The sequence below is a fragment of the Acipenser ruthenus genome, chromosome 15, assembly GCF_902713425.1.
Source record: "Acipenser ruthenus chromosome 15, fAciRut3.2 maternal haplotype, whole genome shotgun sequence".
In the NCBI taxonomy this organism is placed as follows: domain Eukaryota; kingdom Metazoa; phylum Chordata; class Actinopteri; order Acipenseriformes; family Acipenseridae; genus Acipenser; species Acipenser ruthenus.
In genome coordinates, this window is record NC_081203.1 from 32,477,437 (window position 1) to 32,504,198 (window position 26,762).

General features: G+C 35.8%; 2 protein-coding genes across 5 annotated transcripts; both read left to right on the forward strand.

The window, feature by feature from the left end:
- Positions 1-421: 421 nt before the first annotated feature.
- Positions 422-14,300, forward strand: LOC117422192 (hypoxia-inducible factor 1-alpha-like). 2 transcript variants are annotated; one of them, XM_058987984.1, is made up of 15 exons: positions 422-882; positions 5,473-5,663; positions 6,054-6,199; positions 6,514-6,598; positions 7,166-7,278; positions 8,185-8,390; positions 8,789-8,895; positions 9,719-9,866; positions 10,101-10,324; positions 10,455-10,711; positions 11,180-11,302; positions 11,662-12,026; positions 12,155-12,251; positions 12,540-12,645; positions 13,077-14,300. In XM_058987984.1, exons 1-15 carry the CDS (start codon positions 851-853, stop codon positions 13,226-13,228), a joined length of 2,352 nt encoding a protein of 783 aa, XP_058843967.1. In that variant the 5' UTR covers positions 422-850; the 3' UTR covers positions 13,229-14,300. The 2 variants fall into 2 exon arrangements, with proteins under 2 accessions (XP_058843967.1, XP_058843966.1); XM_058987983.1 differs by having other exon boundaries at positions 423-882; positions 6,051-6,199.
- A 1,744-nt stretch (positions 14,301-16,044) lies between these two features.
- LOC117422701 (snRNA-activating protein complex subunit 1-like) lies at positions 16,045-25,297 on the forward strand. 3 transcript variants are annotated; one of them, XM_058987986.1, is made up of 12 exons: positions 16,045-16,183; positions 16,841-16,883; positions 17,034-17,216; positions 17,507-17,666; positions 17,952-18,092; positions 20,206-20,310; positions 20,544-20,702; positions 22,159-22,263; positions 23,095-23,157; positions 24,150-24,282; positions 24,680-24,772; positions 25,136-25,297. In XM_058987986.1, the coding sequence occupies exons 3-12, from the start codon at positions 17,083-17,085 to the stop codon at positions 25,168-25,170; spliced, it is 1,128 nt and encodes a 375-aa protein (XP_058843969.1). In that variant the 5' UTR covers positions 16,045-16,183; positions 16,841-16,883; positions 17,034-17,082; the 3' UTR covers positions 25,171-25,297. The 3 variants fall into 3 exon arrangements, with proteins under 3 accessions (XP_058843969.1, XP_058843968.1, XP_058843970.1); XM_058987985.1 differs by lacking the exon at positions 16,045-16,183 and adding an exon at positions 16,587-16,714; XM_058987987.1 differs by lacking the exons at positions 16,045-16,183; positions 16,841-16,883; positions 17,507-17,666 and having other exon boundaries at positions 17,084-17,216.
- The last annotated feature ends 1,465 nt before the right edge of the window (positions 25,298-26,762 follow it).

The following is a 26,762-nucleotide window of genomic DNA, read 5'->3' on the forward strand; positions in this document are numbered from 1 at the left end:
AATGTGATTGCTTTTCACTTTGTTTTAAAACGTGAGGACAGTGCATTATGTAGTGTTAATAGGGTGTTAGGCTCCTATTGCATAGCAGTTTGATCTGTTGTGCACTTAATTAGCAACAATGTATAGGTTACAAGCTCAGGTGCATTGTTCTCATAATAAGACACTTCTATACATATTATTGTCATCTCTCCAGGTGGAGAAAAATTGCATATCTTAATGTTCTGATGATTCATGGCAATGAGTCTGACTTCTATATTTTTAACATTGAACAAAACTACTAAATGTCACAAAGTAGTGCATTTTTAAAATTAGGTAAAACATAAATAAAAATCAAAGGACACTATTTTGGCCAGTATGGTGCATTTATGATGATAATCAAAGAGCAGAAAACACAAGCCTCGCAAAAGTGTCTGAGCTACGTGCGCGTGAACAGTGTGAAAGAGCGCGCACGCACTTACCCAAACACAGGGCTGTGCGTGCGCACGTTTGCACTGGAAGCATGTGACGGCAGATGCTCGTGCTCTGGAGCCTGCTTGGTTTAGTGCGTAATTTGCGCTGAAAAACGGGAAAGAAAATAAGCGAGTGAACCGCACAGAAGTCGTAGTGGGAGAAAACCAATACCATTTTTTTACGATTTCTTCTTCAGAATTGTGTCAAGACGTTCCTGAAATATATGCTGTGACAACCGGGGTACCGACCAATGTCAGTTGCAAGTCAATTGAGCTTGGTTGTTAAAAAAAATATTTGATCAACTACGGACTCTACTCCCGTGGAATATAACTTGGATTTTCGTGCAGGCCTGGGATATTGTGAGCCTTGGAAAAGCTAACAGGGAATCATTTGTAATACAATGGAGGTGGTGGCAGTTACAGAGAGAAAACGGCAAGTTTAACGTGGTTTTAAATATTGTTTTTTCACACTACTGTCTTTGTTTTTTGTTGTTGTAAAATGACTGGGTGTAAATGATTGTATTATGTTTTGTTCTGCCCCGGCCACGTCGCCATTTTGTTGCTAGTATTGCTACTGCTTTAGTTGTACCTACTTACTTCAACACAATTGACTTGTGTTTACTTTTAGTTGGTATATTTTAAAGTTGGCATCTTATTAGGTTTTGGTACTATATTTGTCAGCGAGTTTTTACTTTTTACTGTTCCGAGATAGAACTCTTACAAAATGAAGTTTTTCGTGTAAACAGACAGTGTGTAGTTTACCCACACGTTACAGAATGTTAATTGCTGGTGTGCCAGTATTGTATGTTGTTAAGAATATGCAGTCGGTTAAATTAGGTATGTGAAGACTACGCTTGATCGAGAGAGTTTAATTTGTGTTGATTTGTGACGTTAGCTGTTTTGACTGACGTAACTGTATGTAATCTTACTGTTAGTGTTATGTTCAAACTTGTACTGTCTAGTAGTAGCGATTAAATCATTAACAAAAAAAGCTAATTACATTTCTATATGTCTTTTGATTTATATATCCTCAGTTTGTCTCTTTGGGGCCACGACTGGGCTCTTTTTGTAGCCACGTCATTAATCTGGTACTGTGTGAGGGTTAATTTTAAGATTGGGTTTATATGTTAGAATTGTGTACTTTGAACTCAACGGAATTCTTAAATGATCGCTGGTGTTTTTTGCATTGTATTTTTGTACAATACTACATTATAAATCGTAACACATTGTAACAATGTACTAGTGTGTTATACACAATCTGATACATTCAAAGCGCCTCAATTGCTGGTAATGCCTTACAAGAAGCGAGACCTGATAATGAACAACAAAGAACCTTGTGTATCATTTGCTCCATATAGTGGGATAAATATTTTTAAAAAACAAAAGCTTGGGTACAGTGGTATAGTGTTTTTGTTTATCTTACGTAGATCTGATTTTTTCCAAAAATCTGTATGTGAAATTAGATAAACCAGTGTTACTACTGGGGAGGCTGTGTGGTCCAGTGGTTAAAGAAAAGGGCTTGTAACCAGGAGGTCCCCGGTTCAAATCCCACCTCAGCCATTGACTCATTGTGTGACCCGGAGCAAGTCACTTAACCTCCTTGTGCTCCGTCTTTCGGGTGAGACGTAACTGTAAGTGACTGCAGCTGATGCATAGATAAAGGCGACTGCTAAATAAACAAATAATAATTACTAGACCTGGGTTTACGTTTGAAGTCTTTGTAACGCATTAACATTTTAAAAGTACGCTTTTGACATACGGTTTGTGTCATGGTAAGTGCTACATGGTCTGCATAGAGTCTGTTCCCACAGTGGGATTAAGGGTCATGCGCATTTCCTGTATAACTTGTTTTCTTAAAACAATTACCTATTCATATTGAATGGGATTGAAATGGATTTGCAAGCAGTTACAGTATTCTATCATTAGTGATTAAGGTTATTTGCTGCACGGTCATGACATGAGAAAGCAACATTTTCACACATCGGTCGATTTAATATTGATTGACATCAATTTTATAAGTGGATATAATATTTTGGTATTTCAAGAAAACTTGTATTTATTTATTTATTTATTTATTTAGCATTATTTTAAGTTAGTTTGATACGACAATATGGGCCTTTTACAGTTAATTAAAACATTTGCATTTTATGGACAAAAAACAAACTCTATTGTATATTTATTATTATAGTGAAAGCAATCAGGACCAGAAAAGAGCTATTTTGTAGTAGTTTAATGTACAGTTCAGTGTCAGTTTTGACTGCCTTATTGCGATTTATGATTGTGTTTTTTTACATATTGGAAGCAATGCAGCACTTATTGCAGTTTAAGCACATGCTGCTACTGGCTGCATTATACTGTTTTACATATTTAAACTATCTTAGAAAAACCCTTATGAAAAACAGAAAGTTGGATGTGATTCTTTTTAAATGTTTATATATTATTAAATACACTTTTCTCGAATGTACTATCTGTCGTATACAGTTTTTTGTCTGGAATAGAAATTGCGCTATTGTTTTTTTTTTTCATAAGTGGTACAGACGCCATTTGAACTTACAGCACATTGTCTGTGGTATGTGAGATTTAATATCTAACTCCCCCCCCCCCCCCCCCCCCCCAAAAAAAAAAAAAAAAAAAAAAAAAAAAAACAGAATCAACACAGGAGCTCCAGCATCTATTTAAAAGTTTGACAGCAGACAGCAAAAGTAAACAAAGCAGATTAGTGATATTTATGGAACGCCATCTGGGTCAGAAAAACTGTCAGAATCTCAAGGGACAGAAAGGTAAGCACGTCATTCTGAAATGCCTCTCTTAAACAGTGCCCAACTTGCTGGAAATATTGTGTACTGATTTTTATATAGATTGTATATATTATATTTATTGTTGCGACTTTGTTATGTGGAATGTAATAAATGAGAACCAAAACGGTGACTTCTTTTTCCTACGTTTTACAACACCATTTCCACGCTTTTTGTTTTATTTGAAGTGTTTAAAGTAAAATTTCAGTTTTCGTTTGCTTGTTCAGCCACAAAAATGCACAAGTAAACCTTATGTTATTACTTTATGAAAACGTGTCTATGGCCACTGTTTACTGTGAAGAAACGGCAATGGCAAGGAATGAAAGAAGTGAAAAATAAATGAAATGTGGTGTTAACTTTATGTACTATTTATTTTGGGAATAAACAAGACAGTGTTTCAATTGAACTTCTATTTGGCATCCTTTGTTCTGTAGTTAATTCAGGCCTACACAACGTAGTCTTTTCTCCTGGGATATTTTTCTACTTTAACGTGTTACATAGTGTAACGTCTTGCTGTAAAATAAAGGCACACACACAGGGCCACGCCCCCCTGCCCCCCCTGCCCCTGCCTGAGTTCTGAGCAATATAATATAATCCGACCTCTGTATATACCTACCTATTTTTCTGTTGCACTTCAAGCTAAAGCATTTTCTCAAGCTATTGATATTGTGATCAAATTTTAACTTTTGTTTAGGTGGCAGAAACATGAAGGACATGATTTTACTTGAGTCAAAAGTTTTAAAATACAGTACCGGTTAAAGGGGAGAAGAGTAGTTTGCATAGAGTGGATTTAGAAGGACAAGATGGATTGCTGTCCTACGTTCTCAGTGTTGACATTTTTCTTGTACAGAATATTTTATATGTTAAACAAGATGATGGTGTGAAGAAGAGTTTGCTTTAGTTTTAGCATCAAGAAGTTGGCTTCCTGTTTGGGTTTGTTTGCTAGCAAAAGACTTCACATTTAGTGTCACAGCACTGCCCAAACAAACCAGACATCTTCCAGTGGTGGTCTTATTTATTTATTTAATGTTGTTATTTTAATATGCATGCATCATGTATGTGTGATGCATTGTTCTGTTTTTAATATCATAAGAGATGCAATTAAAATTGTTGCTGTAAATTGCACAATATCTATTTCCACATCTTCCTGTTCAGAATACAAACTAAGTTGCTCTAGAAATGATGTATAGTATAGCATTGTTGAATCGAAGCACAGTGTAGCTAAAAGTGAAAATGAAATGTGTGTTATTGCAGTTGGATAGTAAATGGCAAATATTTTCTGCCAATGAAGGAACACGGTTACCAAATAGTTTGACTTGTTACACAGTCAATTCTTGTTAGATGAGTCTTCCTGAGTCGAGACTGACAAATTGTGTTTTGTAGAGCTGCCATTTTTTTTATACAGATGGGGTATTATCCTGAGTGGGGTATATTTCTGTATTTCTATTTCCACATTTATTCTTTGGTGTGTGTTTACGCTTGCAGTTACTGTTCCTGTTGTATTCTTAAAGGAGTCGTGATAATGTAATAAAGCTTGTGGGAATATCATTCTTGTAAAGTAATTGCTTCATTTCATCATTTATCTTGATATACTGTAGGCCTACAATTCGGTCATTCAGTTATTTTTTGTATATTGCATTTTTCTTATTTCTTAGCTAAATGATGGAAGAGACTGTGCTAAATATATTTTATCTGAATTTTTTTGGAATTAATAAAACACAATTTCCAAAAAATGATCCAGTGTGCTAAAATTTATAAGAGCAATGTTAATGGTTATATTGTCTTGCTTACTATTTTTGTAATTTTCTTTAGCAATTCTAAACAGACTGCCTTCCGTTTTGTCTTTGTAAAAATGTTTTGTTTGCAGTAGTGAAAGTTGCTTGTATTGACGGATCAACCCTCTTGGCTAACAGCCAGTAACTAAGATAAATGAAGTAGTGTTACTGAATCGGGGTTCTCTTAACGTCCAATCAGAAGAGAATGCTTTTGTTTTTCCCCAGGTATTCGTCCAATGGTCACCGAGAAGTCAATTCATGTAAATTAATAGTAGCTGCGTCAGAGGAAAAGGGATGGAGGCTGTCTTTTGAAATGACTTTAGACAGTACTTTAGCAATATGATACAAGTTCCTGCCTGCCAGCTGTTGCTTATCTGCCATTATGTGTGATCTATTTTCTGATGAAGTAGGACTGTCCTTTGACTTCAGTTTTCCTGTTCTCAATCACCACAGGGTCAGTTCTGATCGTAGAAAGGAGAAATCAAGAGATGCAGCAAGATGTCGAAGAGGCAAAGAGTCGGAGGTCTTCTACGAGCTGTCCCACGAGTTGCCTCTGCCTCACAATGTCACCTCGCACCTGGATAAGGCATCCATAATGAGGCTGATCCTCAGCTACCTTCGCATGAGAAATGTACTCGGTGCTGGTGAGTTCTCTTAAAAAAAAAAAAAAAATAATAATAATAATAAAAATAAATAATAATAATCTGATTCTTTTAAAATAGCTTTTTACTAGATTTACAATTCTGCATGAAGTTTAGTTAATGTATCTGGGGCCAATTAACAGAGTCAGATTAAAACATCAAATACAGAGTAGAAGATGAGAACTCCAGCTGCTCCTCATAATGGGACAAAGGATTAAAGAAACTTCAAGCAGCATAATATATACGTTTTATTGATGTATTTAGTGACCTTAGTCACATTTTGGATATGGAAGAAAAGGGGGAGATGCTTTTAGGTAATACTTCATGAATTCAGATTAAACAAGTACAAAAATACAACAGTGAACTTACTCAAATGAACTGCTATTTCAGCAGGTGACCAAAAGGAGGAGTCTGAATTGGAGAGCCAATTTAACAACTTCTACCTGAAAGCACTGGATGGATTTGTAATGGTCCTGTCAGAGGATGGAGATATGGTTTATCTTTCTGAAAATGTCAGCAAGTGCATGGGCCTTACTCAGGTACTGCAACATGTTGAGTTAAATGAGTGTCAGCATTGTTATTTGATACTTTACAAACTCTTGCTTACAGTATTCTTTAATACTGTCATTGCATAACTGATCTTTTGGCTTTTTGATTTATTAATTCCTAACTATGGGCATTACATTTGAATTGTTTATTGACATTGTTTGGGGGGGGACTGCTTCAACATACAGTAGTAAAGATGTTTTAGCTATACAGTAGACTTTTGATGTCTAACTTCTCTGGAAATAATTTACATCTGAAGTATACTCTTTTAGTAGTACATTTACAAATGTGTTTTTTCTTCTTATAGTTCGAGTTAACAGGGCACAGCTTGTTTGATTTTGCACACCCCTGTGACCATGAGGAGTTGAGAGAAATGCTCACACACAGAACAGGTGAGTGAATTATGTAAATTGGCTTGTTTTAATTATTACCAACTTGTAGCTTAAATGTATAGTTTGGGCAATATCAGATAATCATGAAAAATATATATTATTACACTGCTGGATTTCCTGTGAACGCCTGTCACTAACAGGGCCTCCATGAATAAAATTGAAAACTGATGTTAATGTAATGGTCTCTCCATAGAAAACAGTGTGTGTGTGTGAATGACTACTAAGAGTAAATGTGTGTTACAATTAGGACTGACTGGTTTTAAATGATCGTGGCTTCCAATTTAAAATACTATCTTTTCTGCTGTGGGTTAGATGCGTGTTGCGTTGAGAGATAAGAAGATAATATTTAATATAAAAAAAGCTGTGCTGTGAGGCACTTCTAGGCAAAGAGTTGAAATTATAAAGAAATGTGACACTGCTTCAAGGATTTAAAAAAAAAAAGAGACGACAATTGCATATTGTTTGTTTAATCCAAAAGGATTTCCTACAGACACACACACAGATCTGTTGGATGAGACCCCAGGATTGAAAGTTAGCATAATATGATGATGGTTTCTTGTGTACTAGGATCCACCAAGAAGGGTAAGGAGCATAATACAGAACGCAGCTTTTTCCTCAGAATGAAGTGCACTCTGACCAGTAGAGGCCGTACTGTTAATATCAAGTCTGCAACTTGGAAGGCAAGTCATCGTTTTGCTTCATGCTTTTAAACCATCCTGCAGAGTCCGGTGCCAATTCATTTCTGTCAGAGGGACATTTCATTAGTTCAACATTTTTGCAAAGAAAACCGAACGTCATGTCCAGCATTTTTTATATTTATGAAAGCCAGACTATACAGGACTAGGGATGTAACCCGTAAAAGGAGCTTGAATGAATCCACTGCAGCCGCAAAATCTAACAGCATCCTGTAAAGCCGCTCCCACAGTTTCAAAGTCTTGTAACCATTTTAGGTAGTGCCATATTTGCAGGGTTATATAAATCATTCATGTGAAATGTGTTGCTGACCACAAGATATTGCTGCCATATTGAGGTTATGTCACTTTTGAACTTACAACTGCATAGACAGTACATTTTATCGTTTTAATGTTTGGTACAGCTGTATTCTTTGATTTTCCTATTTAAAAAAAAAAAAAAAAAAGTTGCATTACCAGTGTAGTCCAGTAAAAATCGACCCTTTTACTGCTGCGTTACTATAAACTGGCCATATCAATGATACAGACCCCACATGCTTTGACACAATAATAATCTTTTTCACATGTACATGTTACTTCATGTTTCCAAACTATTCATTCTCATCACATGCCCCTTAGATTGTACTCCGAGGGGTGCTTTGTTTTTGTTCACAAAAACTCCCATGTCTTGTTTCAGCGGTTCATGAAAATATCCAGTTGCATGAAAATGTTATTTTTGCTTGTAGGAATATTAGTTGGTTAGGTGTGAAAAGTAAATTGAATATAATTAATGAGCAATATTTACAGTCAAACACTCCCACAGAGCGAACTTCACCAACAGTATATTGCTGTTCTCAGTTTCTGTTACACTGCTCTGATCTGTTTTGATAAACATATTTTGTATTTTTAATGCAGGTTCTTCACTGCACAGGCCACATCCGGGTGTGTGACCCCTCCAAAGGAGAACAGAATAACTGCGGGTACAAGGAGCGCCCAATGACTTCCATGGTGTTGATCTGCGATCCAATCCCACACCCGTCAAATATTGAGGTTCCATTGGACAGCAAAACATTTCTAAGTCGCCACAGCCTAGACATGAAATTCTCATACTGTGATGAGAGGTGAGAAATTACTTCTTCTGTTTAGTCAGGACAGGACCACATTAAGGTAGAGATCCTAATTTCACAAAGAGGGTAATTTTTTTGTATGTACCCTTACTATAATTGCCCACCAACCACGAATACATGACAACTTCCACATTTTACTTCCAAAAACCTTATGGTATTTCTTACTAGGTTTCAGACAAAGATTAGATATGAGACATCTCTGCCACCTAGTGGCTGATATATTACAGTAAAAAAAAAAAGTCACATCTTTCCACAAGATATTTTTAGTAACTTTATGTATTCACTTTCAGATTCCAGTTAGGAGTTGGTTTATTATTATTTTTTTCTTTATCAAAAGGTTATCGGTTTATAGGATCAGTGCTGATGCATTTCTCCCCTCCCCTTTGTTACAGAATTACAGAGCTGATGGGATACCAGCCTGAAGATCTCCTGGGCCGTTCAGTGTATGAGTATTACCATGCCCTGGATTCTGACCATCTTACTAAAACGCACCATGACTGTAAGCATTACAGCAATAATGATTCACACCATTCAGGAATACTGTATACCCACTGAACATTGGGTGTCTGTAAAATGCATTTTTAGGTCAGTATTGCAATTTAGGCCAAAGAACACAATGCTATATTTTACATTTCCCCAAGTAGGTTATAGAGACACAATGTGTACTAATTAAGACTTCACCAAAGGTTAGACTAGAAGATGATAAACTCAAGAATAATATTTTAATGAATATACTGAAAAAAGTTGTGGGGCTCAGCATTGTTTAGATTTGCTGGTGTATATGCTGCACAGAAGGGAATCCACTGGGAGACCAAAACTGCAGCAATTTACCTATGATGTGATTATACAAAACAGTTTCAAATGATATGTTCAAAAGAAAATGTTTTAGCTACTTTGAAATGTCACTAAACTGCATTGTTTTTGTGGTGTATTCTTGACAACATTTTTTTTTTTTTTTTTTTTTTTTTTACACATTAGCTGATGTGCCTACTATTTGTTGAAAATAATTCAGAGAACATTAACAGATTAATGTGGAGATCAATCATTGGCTGGTTGCACAGGGGTTCAACTCAGAATGGAAATTCACAATTAAAGATGATGTTTACCTTTTTATTCATTACTGTTGGTGCTGAATATCTTTAAACTTCAACTATGACTAGCAATCGGTGTTGGGTTAGTTAAGCAACTTAATCGTCCAACGCCTTTGACAGTACTGTTCTACTTACTTTAGTGATTGTATTTTTTATTCAATGTTATATTCAAAGTACAGTTCATGATGTATGCTCAGATTGTTTAATATTTATTTATGTTTTTTAAACCAGTGTTTGCAAAAGGACAAGCCATCACAGGGCAATACCGGATGCTGGCCAAGAAAGGGGGGTTTGTTTGGGTTGAAACTCAAGCTACTGTCATCTACAACACCAAGAATTCTCAGCCACAGTGCATTGTGTGTGTGAACTATGTCCTGAGGTAGGTAGATATAATAATAATAATAATAATAATAATAATAATAATTATTATTATTATTATTATTATTATTATTATTATTATTATTATTATTATTATTATTATTGTACATATTTAAATGTAAAACAGCTTATTGCATTTTTTTCATAACATGCTTAAAATAACAAAATTGTGTGTCTGTGCTTTTTAGTAGATTCAGAAGATTACTTTAACCTCATCTAATTACTTTGCTTTCAGTGGTGTAGTTGGAGAAGACCTTGTATTTTCCCTGGGTCAGACTGAGAATGTATTAAAACCAGTCGAGTCTCCAGATGCAGACATTACAAAGCTCTTAATGCAGGTTGATCCAGAGGAGAATACAAACAGCCTGTTTGAGAAACTGAAAGAAGAACCAGAGGCCTTGACACTGCTTGCCCCAGCTGCAGGAGACACCATCATTTCTTTGGATTTCAGCAAATCAGGTGGGTAGATTTTACCATTGAGCCTAGATATGTAGTTTCCCTGCATTTAGAAAAATGTATGTACAATATAAAATTTAAATCTGTTACTATTTGTTTGCTTTTGTAACCGATATGCTGTTTGGCCACACAGATAATTCAGAGATAAAGAAGCTTGAGGAGGTTCCATTGTACAATGATGTCATGCTGCCTTCATCCAGTGAGAAGATGCTGATGTCCCCTCTCCCACCCACAGAAGTGGTGAAGCCATTGCTTAGCAGTCATGACCCAGTTTTGAATGTGGAAGTAGTCACAAAGCTGGAGTCCAGCACAGAGCCACTGGGAATTTCATTTACCATTCCTCAAACACCAGACTTACCTTTACCAAGTGCAACCCAGAGTTTGCCAGAGGTGTGTGTCATTTATGAACTGACCAGATAAATACTGATTGCCAATGTAACTGTTCATTTTTCCACCTATTACATTTTTCCCCTTTAAGATTAAGTTAATTCGTTTATTTTACACAGGCATTTATTTTTGGATTAACACCTAACTTGACTATGATTGTCAAACAAGGAAGTTAATCACTGCCATTATCCCATGTCCTTTCAAGCCGATTGTTCAATCAGCAGTCTCTGTACAAAGAATACATTTTTAAAGGAGAGTACAAAAGCCTATCTTTTTGCATTACTCGATTAGGACGTGCCTAGTACATTTAGTGGCAGTCAAGTGGTTGAGTATAAAAAAATAATAATAATAATACATGTGTACATTTAGATTTAGGTTAGTAGGCATACATGGACTTTGTATAGCAAGATACAGACTATACATATGTACCTAAATAAATGTGTTTTTTTAATTTTTTTTTTTTTTTTACAGCCAAGCAGTCCCAGTGATTACTGCTTTAAAGTTGAAACTGATTTTTCCGGTGAGTTTAAGATGGATCTGGTTGAGAAACTCTTTGCCATTGATACTGAAGCTAGGACCCCCTTTACTACACAGGTAGGTGTTTCTTTTTTTTTTTTTTTTTTTTTTTTTTTTTTTTTTTTTTTAACAAAACATTTTATATTAAGTTTATTAACAAATAACTTTCTACAGCCAGTACTAGATTATTTTAGATTGTCCATAATATTGTTTCTTAGTTACCCTTCTGGACAGAAATGTTGCTTCATATTAATTCTGTGTTTTGTTACAAAGTCATAGTTAGAAACCTCATTCACCAATTGTGAACTCCTATTAGCTTTAACAGCTTTAAAAAAAGACACATTTTTGAATTGTAAAAGCATTTCCCTGACTAGAGAGCATTACCTTGGTAATGACATTGCATGTTGTCACCTTCTAATTTTAAATTCTGTCTCTAGGTTGCAGATGACTTTGATTTGGAAATGTTGGCTCCTTATATCCCAATGGATGATGACTTCCAGTTACGCACACTGGACCAACTGTCTTCTATAGAGCCCATCTCTGCAAGCCCTCCTGACATCTTTCATAAAGCTCAGACATTAGTCACATTTGCACCAACAGCAGCAAAGTATGATGTCCTGCCCCTGATGAGTATAGTCTCACCTCTGCATATGACAGAAGAAGTAAAGAGTGCTCCAAATTCGCCTTTCAGTGGAAAAAATAGCCGAACATCCTCTCCGATCAGAAAAAGCACACAACCTCTAGTAAAGTTGGAGGAACAGTCTAACCAATCCCATCCAGGAACTCCTTTGAGAAGTAAAAGGTATTTACAAACCTTATCAACCTTATATTATTTTCTTTTAAAACTGTAAACAGTGACGTTTTGTAAAATGTTGATTGTGGAATTAGTATAGTGAAAATCTATTAAACTACTATTTTCTTGTTCTGTAGGCCTACTGCTTTCGATGAAGAGTTATCCCCAAAGATGCTAGCTCAGCGGAAGAGAAAACTAGAAAGTGGGCTCTCACTTTCCAAGGCAGTTGGCATTGTAAGTTTTCTGACTCTTACTGCTCAATGCTAACAGTAATGGTTTGGGTAATTCACATTCCACCACTTGGCAATACCACTGTAAATAAAACCTGTTTTATTACACACCTGTTTACAATGAAACCGATGATACTGTGCTATTTTGACAGTAATTTAGAATAATCATTTTGTCTTAAACATTGTCTGAAAGTGTCAGTTTAAAAGCTTACAGCAGACTACTGACTCCATAAACGTAACAATCGAAGACAATAGCTGCATTTTCTTAAATTTCTGTCTCTTTTATTGCTAGGGTACTCAGCTACATCAACATGAGGGGACATTGAAAAGATCCAAGGCATCTGAGGATAGTGGTAAAGAGGTGCTGACGCATAAGACCATTCTCCTACTGCCAACAGGTTTGTTTTTTGTATAAGTTTTATTATAATAAATGTTATAAACTGTTCCTCTGATTCCAAAGTGCATAGTGTTGCCTTCAAAGTATTCCTCCTTTGTTGTATTTTATTTCCAATTTACTATAAATCTAAAATGTCTAAAGAAATGATATAAATTGAGAGTAAAATGTAACTATTTCTAATTTCAGCAACTTTGATTAACTTCTAAACTAGCTGGATATTGGTAATTCTTCTAACACTGTACCAGCTCTTAAAATAGGGATAGGTGTTATCAAATATTTGCTTCTAATGATTTGTAATGTAACATATGGACTATCTAGGTTAAAATACTTTTAGTTCATTACTAAAACTGTAAACTGACTTGAAGTGGAACCTTTTTAAAATAGTGATTTAAAAAAAAAAAAAAAATTATTTTATTTTATTTATTTTTGCAGACTTGGCAAGCAGACTGCTAGCCTGTTCATTTGAAAACAGCGGATTACCACAGCTCACCCGTTACGATTGTGAAGTAAATGCTCCGGTTCAAGGCAAACAGACCTTGCTTCAGGGTGAAGACCTAATCCGGGCTCTGGATCAAGTCAGCTGAAGCACACTCTCCTGTGCGACACTCAGTCTGGGACACTGGTGAATCCGCATCCAAATCAGTCTATTTATATTTTCTATATCTGAAGCCAGGCTACAGTGCTGCACCCACTTAGTATAGCAGCTGTAGTATAATCCAAAACCTTTGTTTTAAAATATCTGCTTTGTTGACAAAAAATAAGAACATCTATGGGCACGGAGCAGCACAAGTGGAAAGTCACGCTGTGTAGTGCTGGCAGCTTTATTGCAGTCTTATCATGTTTCTGGTGTTTTATCACCAAGGTTTTTTTTCGTAATCCTACTTCAGTGTTGCTAGCTGCCTGATATGTCATACTTTTACCCTGTCTGTTAAGTAAGAGTGCTTTGCCAGCAGTGCATTGTAGCGACACTCGCACAATATATATTTTCTTAAACTATACCAGCAGTTCATGCAATATATTAAACATTTTTAAACTACTTTTAATGAAAGATTCAGCAATTTATTTTTTCTTCAGTTATTTTCTATATAGTAGTAAAACCATATTTAGTCTGGAATGCACAAGTCACATGCTGTTTATTTGTACTTAAAGATTTGAATTCATTGTTACAAACGCTCTGCCTGATTTGGTAGTCTGTGGGTGGGTTTCATCTTGGGATGTTAACATTTCGGATTCTAATAGAATATATGTATATTTTCAGTAGTCACTTTTTACCAGCTAAAGTCTTTACTGTAGTTGTAAAAGTTCATGCTTAATTATTGTGTAGGTAAAGAGTATACATGTTACACTTGTCTGCTGTGGTGTAGATGATGAATCAAACAAGAAGTGTTGCAGGTTTTGCATTGTTACCAAATGCATAATATGTTAATATACTCAGTGTTTGTTTTACATGTGGTTATTAACATCAGTTTATGATATCAAGTAAGGAATAACTTTCAGTTTCTTTTTAAAACCTTTTAGCCCTAGCTACACCTTTTCTTGTGTGATCGTAACACACATGTATCTCATTTTGTTAAATCATCCCTTTGCTGTCTGTGGTTGGTTCTAACACTAAATGTATTGTTTTATTACATCAATAAACATTATATGTGGACCAGGCTACATGTTTTAAATCTGTCTTATGTACCACTTGAACATCAACAGTAAACTTCAAAGCTACTTATAAAATACTGGATGGAAAAATCACACTCCCATCTCAGGCTTTCAATCAACATAACTGCAGCATTAAACAGCTTTAATTTAATCCACAACTCATGTAAAAAAATGCAATTAAACTAAAAGTTGCTGAATGTAAACAACCAAGACCATCTTCGCTAGTCAGTGAGTCACTTATGGTAAGGAATGTTCTAACCCGGTTTTATTAACATTTGATGTGAAGTTCATACCCTGTAGCATAGCTAAAATTGTATGTTCTTGAGGGTATATATATATATATATATATATATATATATATATATATATATATATATATATATATATATAAATCATAGAAGACATCACAGTCTGTGTGATCAATCAGTGCTTTATCTTCAAACTGGGAACTTTGGAAGCTCTGGGAATGAACATTCTATTCTAATAATCATGACACCGTCCACAAAATTTTGTATAATTACAATTCTTGAATAACAACAAGTTTACTGCACTGTGTTTACTTTCTTTTTAAACAGCTGAAGAAGGGCTTTTGCCTGAACCGTCCTGAAAATAAAAGATCTTTTACATTTTTTGTGTACATTTTTTTAAACCTTTTCTTTCATTTATATATATATATATATATATATATATATATATATATATATATATATATATATATTGCAGCTTATATAAATGCGTGGTTACATGAGATGTTTTTTAATGTTGTTTTCTTGTTTATAATTTCATGTTTATACAATACTTTGTAATATGAAATTGCCACTCCAGAGATGAAACAATTAAGAATTCCTATAAACAACAGGAATATTCACCCATTTTGCCTTACTGTACTTCCAAACCAACAAAGCCATATAGTGTTGATGCATTATTTTTAAACCTAAAACAAAATGTTGTATCATTTTATAGTGGACAAAAACAAAAACAATTCCACGTGAATATCAACTATTCGTTCTGAAGCTTCCATTATTTCTAGAAAAGGGTCTGCACACAGTACAGTTTGTCTCCCTTCCAGGAAAAAAATACAACAAAACTTTCCTTAAGCAGTTAGCACAGCAGGGAGAAAACAATGCAATATGCATTCAGAATAGTAATGCACAACTTAGTGTCGATTGCGATACAGTATTTTCAGCTAATTGAACTTTAATGAACAGATCTCATGGTATCGACCTCTTCACATATTAGTTGACAACTAAACAAGCCTGTGTATCGAATAGGATGTGCCCAGTTTTGCATTCTGTTAACATTAAAAACTCGAAAAACCACATTTGCACATCCTTATTGTTTCATCTTTTTCCACTTTCACAAATAACGCTAATTTAAGCACATATGCGTGCTATTTTTAGTCTACATTATCTACACAGATATATATGAACATTTACACAGTAAAAACGTTAAAATAACCGGCTTTGGCTAAAATATTTACCACCTATGCACATGTTTAATACCATACCGCTATAGACACCCCACATTTCAAAGATTAAATCTTAAAACGCATTATGTGAAAATATATAGCATCACTTAGGACTCTTACCGTGCATCGTGAAGTTTGTCGTTCCCTCCTTATAGCTTGATCAGGATTAGACACAACACTACTCTAAATAACGCTTGTACCAGGCTGCGTTCCAAACCGCACGTCACATTTCTTAGCCACACCCCGCGTACGTGCTCTTAATTGCATCTACACTCCAGTGCTAATCTGACAACAGCAGAACAGTCATCAATCATCAGTTATTAAGTTATTCCTGGGGCAGATCATTTATTGTGTGTGTGTGTGTGTGTGTGTTTGATTTCTCAATTGGGTACTTCAGAAGAATGTTCAACTTCAGAACAAAGTAAGACGCAACGCTTTCAAAATCGTAAAATGTTACCAGTCACTGTAAACAAACAAGAATTGGTTCAGCTTGATTTGTGTGTTTTAAAAAACATCAGATTGAGTTCATTGCTAATACATATTCACGATCATGCACCAAAATCCCGCATTGAAGAGAAAATATTGTAATTTTTTTTTATAAATTGTACCCGATTTATATTTATACCACGTGTCTGTTTATCTCTGTTCCGAAATTTAAATCGTAAAAGGTGCTTTACTGTCTGGCATGTCAAAATAATTACTGTAACTTTTAACAGAAAACTCCCAGTAAAAATGTTATCGATATCAACATTAAATGTACAGATGTAAGATGCCACTGTCCCCTAAACCGCATATTATGCAAACAGCACATCCACAAAAAGAGATCCAGAACGCCACCTCTCTATAACCATTTTGGACCAAACTGCCATCAGTAACACGGAAGTACCCTGTTCTTTAGGCATGGTTGCACAGTTCTAAAATAAGACGCTGTAATCGCTAACCTAGCATACCGGTATTTTAATGTTTTTTGTTTTTTTTTAATTACCAAGAGTCCTTGTACACTTTTTGTTTACAGTAATACATGAAATAAGCAGCATAATCGATTAATGTGATCTGATCTTTTTATTGTTATTAACAGCAAAAAGCGAGAAACAACATGGACTGCGTCTGAAAACGTGAAAGTAGGTAGTTTGTTATTTGTTGAATAGTGACTTTTGCTACAATAAGTCACTGTTTTACTGGCGGGTTTTGCATTCGAGGATAGGATTAATTTGCATTTAATCTGCATTCCATGGCCTTAACCAATATCACTGATATTAATTTTGTTTCAGCTACTGGTGTGTTGCCACAATAACTAATTACAAGTAAACCAGAGCAGACATGAACGTGTGCTATACCGACACGCTGAAGGCTGACTGCGAAGATTTGCTGACCAGATTTCAGGTGACTGATTCTGTGCGATATGAAGACTTCTCTGCTCTCTGGCGGGAAATGAAGTTCTCCACTATATTCCAGTAAGCCATTTTACTCGCATGTCTTTTTTTAAATACGTGTGGTTAGTATTGTCCCTTCCCTATTCAAACATGTTTGCAATTAATACTGCGACCAAACCAGTAGACCTTGCTGTCAGTTTATAGTTATGCGTGGATATTTGATTTGTTGTGTAATAGTGTATTTGCCATCTCGTACTTCAAATTCAAATTCAAAATTGGTCAGCTTTGCTCTGAACCCATTACAGGTTATCCACATATATTTTCCTCCACTAGGTTGCACTGTTAAATATTTTTTTTCTGCCTTGTTCTAGTGGTAAAATGGGAGATGTTGAGAAGAGGAATTTCAGCAGAGAAGCACTGTCTACTGCCTGTCATTACTTTTTCCCTCCATACAGTTTTCAGATAAGAGTGGGTGCACTATACCTCCTCTATGGGCTCTATAATACACAGCTCTGTCAGCCCAAGGAAGCGGTATGTCCTATAAATAAAATTACTGCCAACACACAGGGATAACAGAGATATATGAAATGTTACCTTAGGCAAGATAGTCCAAGGCTAGTGCTACTCGGGGTTAGTGAAGCATTTCCTTTGATGGCTTCATGCATTCTGTTGCTGTGTTGCAGATACACAAGTTGTGTAATGTTAATCCTTTCAGTAGAACATTGAAATATCAATAGACAGTGTATGGATTGAATTAAGAATACAAGTAGTGTAATACTGAGATGTAAGGACTTAGACATTTTCTGCACTTTTCAGATCAGACTAGCATTAAAAGACTGGGAAGAAGTTGAGGCATTCCAACAAGATGTCATTAATGCACAACACTTTGATGCAGTTTATATTCTAAGGAAGATGTTTTTGACCAAAGTGTTTCACTTCACAGCCATGCCCCACTTGGTAAGTATTTTTTCTTTCTGTTTCACATTTTGTGTCTGAGTAAATTTTTATGTACCGGTATACATTTGAATGTGAGTCACAGTTCTAAAAGTAACATTCTATATCTGTATTTAAAAAAAAAAAAAAAAAAAAAAAAAAAGCAGATTCTTTTTTTTGATTTAACACTAGAGTGCACACTATATATACACTACCGGTCAAAAGTTTTAGAACACCCCCATTTTTCCAGTTTTTATTGAAATTTAAGCAGTTCAAGTCCAGTGAATAACCTGAAATGGTACAAAGGTAAGCCGTAAACTGCCAGAGGTTAAAAAAAAAAGTTTAGGTTACCAAAAACTGAAAAATAATGTACATTTTAGAGTTATACAAAAAGGCCCTTTTCAGGGAACAAGTAATGGGTTAACAATTTACAGCTGTTCTGCAGCAATGGAAGTAAATTAAGCCTTGAAAGTTGATGCTAACAATTCCTACAGGTGTCCCAACTTTTGTTGATTACTTACAAACCCTCTGTCTGTATAAAAGCAGTGTTGGAACAGACTGTGTTACTACACCCTCTTAAGCATTATTTGGACAGTATTGTACTGCAGGAAGTAGTATATTGCTCTCATAATGGCGAGAAAAAGGCAATTAACAAAGGAAGACAGACAGACCATTATAACCCTTAAAAGTGTAGGTCTTTCCTTTAGAGAAATTGCAAAGAAAGCCAAGGTGTCAGTGAGTACAGTTTCCTACACCATCAAAAGGCACTTGGAAACTGGAGGAAACTCTGAGAGGAAGAGGTCTGGCAGACCCAAAGCCACAACAGAATCAGAAGACAAATTTCTGAGAGTCAACAGCTTGCGTGATAGGCAGCTCACAGGACAACAGCTTCAAGCACAGCTTAACACTGGTCAAAGTAAGCAAGTCTCAGTTTCAACTGTGAAGAGAAGACTTCGAGCTGCAGGTTTGACAGGTTGAGTGGCAGTAAGAAAGCCATTGCTAAGATGGCAAAATAAGAAAAAGAGGCTTGCCTGGGCCATGAAGCACCGCCAGTGGACTACTGAAGACTGGAAGAAGGTCTTATGGACCGATGAATCAAAATTTGAAATCTTCGGTTCATCACGCAGGGTTTTTGTACGCCGTCGAGTAGGCGAAAGGATGGTTCCTCGGTGTGTGACACCAACTGTCAAACATGGAGGAGGAAGCGTGATGGTCTGGGGCTCTTTTGCTGGATCCAGAGTCGGCGACTTGCACAGAGTGAGTAGCACCCTGAACCAAAACTGCTACCACAGCATTTTGCAGCGCCATGCAATACACTCTGGTATACGCCTAGTTGGTCAGGGGTTCATCCTACAGCAAGATAATGACCTAAAACATACCTCCAGGCTATGTCAGAACTACCTTAGAAGAAAAGAACAAGACGGTAGGCTTCAAATCATGGACTGGCCAGCACAGTCTCCATAAACCCCATCGAGCTGGTTTGGGATGAACTGGACAGAAGGGTGAAAGCAAAGCAACCTACAAGTGCAACACATTTGTGGGAACTTCTGCAACAGTGTTGGGAAGAACTTTCCGAACAATATTTGATTTCCATTGTAGAAAGAATGCCACGAGTGTGTTCGGCTGTTATATCTGCAAAAGGTGGCTACTTTGATGAGTCAAAAATTTAGATTCAATTTTGTTAAACAAAACGATTCCATAATTTCTTTTTATCTCCAATTGTTTATTTGTTCTATGCTTTAATTTCAGAGTACATTGAGACATTAAACTGCGTAAATTTCAATAAAAACTGGAAAAATGGAGGTGTTCTAAAACTTTTGACCGGTAGTGTGTGTATATATATATATATATATATATATATATATATATATATATATATATATATATATACACACATATACACACACTGTATATATATATATATAATCATGTTTTTAACCAGACCAGGTTATATAATCTTTTAATCATTTTCAAATATATTTGACATTTTCTTTGTCATTATTCTATAATCCAATAATTTGATTTCTTGTAACATTTTTAAAATGTTATAAATGTTAATAAAATTAAATATCCAAGGCCCCAAAAAATAATGCTCTCATCACTTCCAATAAATATTTTTTATGCCCTTTTTTTAAAGCTTTTCTATAGGATAAAACAGAAAATGCCCCGCCAGGAGATCTGTGAAGAGTTTAGAGACAGAACTGCTAAAGTGAATACCCTTATTACCACAGATGCATTGGAGGTAATTGTTTTGTTTTTTCAACAGTGATGCGGTTTTTATATCAAGAGTGTTATTACTGAAAGAATATTTAGCCTATAGGTTCCAGAAAGACGTTCTGGAGAGTTACTGTTCTGACAGAACTGAACAGGTACTGCAATCTTCAGGTGGGTGTGATACTACAGCCATCGTCCATAAAACATATTCTATTTTGGTTGAGATGTATCATTTCCTTTTTGCTTTCTGTCTCCTGTTAGGAAATAACAAATGTACATGAACACTATCAAAAAATGAAATGTGCCATCTCGTCAGATAAGACCCAACCTGACAAAGCCCTGAGCCTCATTAAACAAGATCTTGTGTCGGACCTCAGAAACTTTGCCTTGGACTTTCATGAGTGGCAGGAAAACCGTAAGGTAGGAATTTGTGTGCAATAGCCAGAATGTAACAGTGTAACAAGTGCACACAGCATGATGTTCAAAAGATTAAATAGAGACGAACAGTGTTGGGGAGTTAGTAATCTGGGTGGCATTCCCACTGCAGGTTAAGGACAGAGGTGGATGAAAATACATGTTTAACGTGTTTTTTAGAGGTGATCACTGAACTGATAAAGGCAAAAGTGTTAATATTGAATTCTGGGTTCTGGGTGGTTAAATTCAATAGGCTTCAATTCATTTTACTTCTTTTCTTTCTACCTTGTTGGTGGAAGATGGCCATCTCAGCTTCTAAGCTGTAATGTTGTTGGATGGAATGTCACACAGAGGTAGAATTTCATTAATTCCTCATCCGTGCTGTGGAACAGCATCCCTGCTTCTGGACACATTTGCATTACTGTGCTCTGCCATTTAGAACTAATGAGATTTGTTAGATTGTCAATTGCTAGAAATGCAATGAGAGGTTTGATATTAAGCTGGGATGAGTAATACCATATCCACACTCTTTAAATAATATGCAGTCCTCCCATTTTGAATGAAGTGATAATCATGTTGTTTCAGTGTGTCATGATCATGTAAAGCACATGGGCAGCAGTGTGGAGTAGTAGTTAGGGCTCTGGACTGGAGGGTTGTTGGTTCAATCCCAGATGGGGGACACTGCTGCTGTACCCTTGAGCAAGGTACTGTACCTAGATTGCTCCAGTAAAAACCCAACTGTATAAATGGGTAATTGTACGTAAAACTAATGTGATAACTTGTAACAATTGTAAGTCACCCTGGATAAGGGTGTCTGGTAAAAAATAAATAATAATAATAATATATTATTTAAGTGTGAATAGGGTAGAAATTACCTAACAGTTATCTTAATGAATTGAGAATACGATGCCTAAATCAACGACCCTAATAGAATGTCTGTTATGGGTGTTCAGAACATTCTAAACATTCTGAAAAGTTTATGAATGAATTGAACAATTTAAAGCTAGCCTTTTCTCAGTGTTCATACCTAATATAGCCCCCCCCCCCCCCCAAAACTTTCTATCTCTTTCCATTCAAAACACTTACTGTACCATCCTCATTTGGTCACTGGATGATGTGTTTTTAAAAATAAAATAAACAGAAACTGCTGTTTTGGTGACTGGGTGGCACAGTGTAGCAAGTAAATAACTAATATATTCAAAGGTTTGAATGTATTTAATGATCAAGGTTCCTGATATTGTATGGATTTTTTTCATAATGCCCAAGCATATTTTCCCTGTCATTTACAACACATACAGTTTACTGCAATCCAGAACAAACACTCAACAATAAAACCGTTGGTTTAAAAAAAAAAAAAGAAAAACCAACAAAAAAAACACACAAGTCAGCAAGTTGTTCTGCACATTACAGCAGTTAAACTTCTATAGACAACAAATGACTGTAGTCACTGTTTGTCTCCCAGAGGAAGTTAAAACATGCCTTGAAGAAAGAAGCACATGGAATGGAGGAGGAGAAGAAGGAGGAGGAGGAGGATGGTGCTGGTGAAGGAAGCTCTCAGGTGAATGAGGTAAGTTTGGAATGACCACATCATCACAGACCTATATAGGCAAATGTGCTAAGACCCTGGTTTGCAAACAGAAGAAATAGGGTCCTTTGAGTGACAAGAATACTGAAACAACATTTTATATAGGATTTTTCATAAATGTTTGTGGCATGGTTTGATCTGAACAGCTGTAGTCCACATTTAATTATTCCCAGCTTCAATCTTGTCCTAAAAGCACAATTTAGCTGTGGAAAGCATGAGGAAACGTAGCCCAATCACATTTCATTTCACACTGAGTAAACAGGAAAGGAACTCCCTGGTTCCAAGTATTACACACTAATTGTGTTGCATTTATCAGCTGATGAAGTGCAAACCGAATTCTTTAGAACTGGCCTGATAGATAAAAAAAAATGTGAACACGTTGATTCAGTTAAGTTAGGAAGAGGATTATCTTGTGTACATCAAAGGAATTTGTGTGCTTATCTGTCGCCACAAGAAAAATTGCTGTAGTGCCAATTTCACATGCTGTTACTTTATACTCCCTATGGTATCCTGTCTGGATCTGTTTGGAATGTGTTACCTATTTATTTATATAAAAATGCAATTGGAGAATTTGGTATTGAAACTGCCAGTACTAAATCTCTGAAATACGATAATGGGTGTTACTACTCAATTTGCCTAAAAAAGGAGTGATTGCCAAGATTTTAAAATATTTTACCGATTTTGCAGCAATATTACTGATCTCACTTTTATTGTGTTGAAAATCTTGTAGTTTTAATGTTGTCTGATCTATTAAGTGAAGGAACTACAGAGAAATATGTATCAACATTGTGTTCTTTCTTTTTGCTTTTGCAGTCGTCTGTACGTGCGCAGATGCTGGAGAAAATAAAATCCAAATCCTACGGCCATGTTACCGAGGTTTGCTCTCCTTCATTCTTGTGTTTTGTTCATATGTTGTATTAGGGCAGGTTAAAGCTTTTGACTCTCACTTTTTCGCATTCTCTTTCTTTTTCTGATTGCTGTATATTCCAGACCCTACACATTGGGATTGAGCATTTTTCACATTATGTATTTTTTTCTACATATCAGATGCATTCATGGATCAAACATCTTTTTGAAGGGTCTATTTCTTATCAGTCTTGTTTGCTGTTTCTTAGTACAGCACTGTTGCATGTTTACCAGTGACAGGCCAAGTATACTCTTATATTTCAAAAAGGCTAATGCTTGGAGCCATATGCTGGAACACACACACAGTTAAATTTCCTAATTAGTCATATAATTTCATTAAAATTCAGCCCCTATGTTAATTCAGATTCTTATCCATGTGTTTTTATTTAGTGGACTATATGGTTAATTTTATTTTTAATGCATTCAAAAATGATTGATGGTCTAAAGCAGAAAACGTAGTATTGATGAATATAATTGATTTTTAAATTGACTTACCTGACTATATTCTTCAGTTGCTTGGATATGGAATTGATTTTATCTCTAAACCATAGACTTGTCCATCTTGGTGATGGTGGTGTATATTATTTTGGTATAACTACCCAGCAAAAGTTTGGATTACAACATGGCTTAAGTAATAGTATGTTGAAGAACTATAATTAGAAACTGGAGCACGTTTTCACAATAAATAACCCCCTGTATAACGTTGTAGTCAAGAGCCTTGGGCAAGAGGCCATGCAATTTGTGTTCCACCTTATAACGAGTATACAGGTGCTACTGTAATGGCATTATGGGTCAAATGGAAGCCTACTGCCTTACAGCTGGTTCCGCAGTATAAAGGGCTGTCTTATAACAAGGGAGCCTGTATTGATAAATAAAGTTCACTTGTTTTTCGGACTGAAGAACGTGTACTGTACAGTTTGGCTTGGCTTAGCTTTGAGCTCTGGTTTGTCTGTTTTCTTCAGGCCCCAAAATCAAGAAGACATCGCCAGGTAGAACTGGAGTCCTCAGGATCGGGATCTGATCAGGGCAAAGTGGAGAAAGGTGGTGGCAAAAGAAGACGACTGGCAGAAAAGGGAAAGAAGGCTTTGAAGAAATGTAATGAAACATTTTATATATACATCTTATATCTTTTGATTCAGGTTTAAATAGTTTTTCCTGTCTTAGTAGTAACCCGAGACAGAAATGAATTAAAGAGACATTGCGTAAGATTCATTTTCTTGAACACAAGGCCCATTAACTTATTAAAGAAACATAGTTAATTGGAAACATAGATCATAGGCTGAACATCATCATTATTATTATTATTATATCACTGTTTAATCTCTGCAGATATGAAGAGACAGGTACTTATTTCTTAATCAAAATAATAATGCTATGTGTGTGCATGTATAAGTCAAATGATTTGTTAATAAACTAGTGGTTACATTATGGCTTCTAATGCTCGTTCAGAGATAGCTACAAAGTAAAATGTTCTTTTGCTGGTGTCTTGCAGATGAGGTGAAGCATGAGGTTGCCATGGAGACAGACCCTCAGAGGCTTAGTATGCCCATGATTGCAGAAGAAGACGACAGTGATACCAAAGAAGGTAAAACAGTAGTAAAAAATATATATATATATATATATATATATATATAGTTCAAGCAGATAAAAAAAAAAAAAAAAGTTTTACATTTCTCTGAAGTCCCCTCTAACTAAAAGCCTGATCTTACTTCCAAGTGCAGCTTGAGCCATTCTAGGTTTCACTGTGAGCTGAATGAGGCAAGCTGAAGAGAGAAATAGGTCAGCCTAACTGGCCTGTTTGACCTCATTTTGGCAGTACTATTCCCATTCCTGATTTTCATTTTTTCATTCATGTTTTTGTCACAACACACATAAGAGGTAATATATGAACTAGCTACATGTAACTAGGAAGCAGTAAGCCTTAATAATGTGTTTTTGTTCTCTCTAGTTATACCACCTCCAAAAAGGAGAAGAAAACGCTGATGACAAACAAGAGACAAAAAAGAAAGCCCTGGTGGTCGTCAAGGATTCAAGCAGCTCTTGACCTGTTGAAAATGTTGTACCTAATTGTAAATTCTGTAGATAGTAAAGAGTTTGTTTTGGAAAGGAACATCTGTTATAATTGTCTGTGTGTTTGTGCAAAAACGTTTTTCAGCATCACATACAGAGCTGCACCATAACCTCTCGGTAACAAATACTACTTTGGTTTTCATGCCTTAAATCTAAACCTCATATTTGAAGCTAACATTAGTAAGTTAACATATCTAAAGAATGAGCATAATAGCATATCATAACACATGTCTATGCAACGTCTCTTAAAACACCCCTGCTGTTGTCTCACGCAGTCTTGGTATTTAATTGCAAACCTTGGGGATTGTTTACCGCCAACATGACACACAGTGTTTGTTTTATCAGGCACTGTATTCATCCATCAGGAGAAAGCTGGTTCAGTCCTATTGAACGGTGATTTCCATAAGGACACTTTCATTGATTATGGACAGGAGCAAGCCATCATTCCTGCGAGGAATCAAAGTGAAGCTACGCTGTTGCAGTTCTGTTAGAACTGAAATGCTCCCAGATTGCTACTTAAGGGCGACATAGCATTAAATGCATCTGTTCTGGTACATTAGTTGTAAAGAAAACCCAGCTGTCAGAAGACACTTTGACATGCAGGTTCTTTAATGCTATTCAGAAAAGGTAGTTCTGAAATTCCAACATCTTGCTGTGGGTTATTGTACTTACAATTCCATAACCTGGAATCTATATTCTGATTTCATACATCTCTGAGATAGACGGCTATCCTTTTAATGTATAAATGGTGATGGCGGGGTTGTCAGTATTGGTTAAGAATGCATTAAGTGTGTAATAATTAGCTTTTTACTTTTGTGAGGATTAATAAGTGGAAAAGCATAATGGTCATCAAAGCCTGACACTTTGGATTTTACAGGATTAATCATCCCTTTCAAACTCTATGCATTATGGAGTTAAGATAAAACAGCTAGACATACATGTATACCAGAGTCCTGTCATTACAGAAGAATTCAGGAGAGGAAAGCATTGTTTAGCTTGATACCAATGGGGAGAATTGACATGGCGTGAAGTAACAACAGGAAGTATCTATATTTTACTGGCTCATTATTATTCATTATTTGTCGAATTCATTTACAAATTAGCTGGAGTCGAAGGCTGCCTCTATCTTTACTGCAACCTGTATACTCACCTGCAGACTTCCAAATCCGCTCTTGGAAAAAGGACTATAATAATGAAACGATGTCCCAAGATAAATGATGCTCCTGCCTACTGTGTTGGCTCTTCTGTGGTTTGCAGGCTGCGGCAGGTATTCTGTTACCAGAATCGCAGTGACTGTCATCTATACACTTTAGAAAATACTTAATGATGCGTGTTGAATAATAAACCATTAATGTGTTGGTGTTAAAATTATAACGTTTTCATGTCATTTGCTGGCGTGTTAATGATGTAAGGCTTGCTAATTACAGTATATGTATTTTAATATGTATGTGTTATATGTATTTTAAATACGTGTCTATGTGGGTGATATGCAGTTGTTGCAATTG

Coding starts and splice junctions, on each gene's coding strand:
- LOC117422701 (XM_058987986.1), top strand. CDS start 17,083: ATGAACGTGTGCTATACCGACACGCTGAAGGCTGACTGCGAAGATTTG. Junction 20,311..20,543: donor TTACCACAGATGCATTGGAG/GTAATTGTTTTG, acceptor GTCTCCTGTTAG/GAAATAACAAATGTACATGA. Junction 24,773..25,135: donor CGACAGTGATACCAAAGAAG/GTAAAACAGTAG, acceptor TGTTCTCTCTAG/TTATACCACCTCCAAAAAGG.
- LOC117422192 (XM_058987983.1), top strand. CDS start 851: ATGGAGGTGGTGGCAGTTACAGAGAGAAAACG. Junction 8,391..8,788: donor TTCTCATACTGTGATGAGAG/GTGAGAAATTAC, acceptor CCTTTGTTACAG/AATTACAGAGCTGATGGGAT. Junction 12,646..13,076: donor CATTCTCCTACTGCCAACAG/GTTTGTTTTTTG, acceptor TTATTTTTGCAG/ACTTGGCAAGCAGACTGCTA.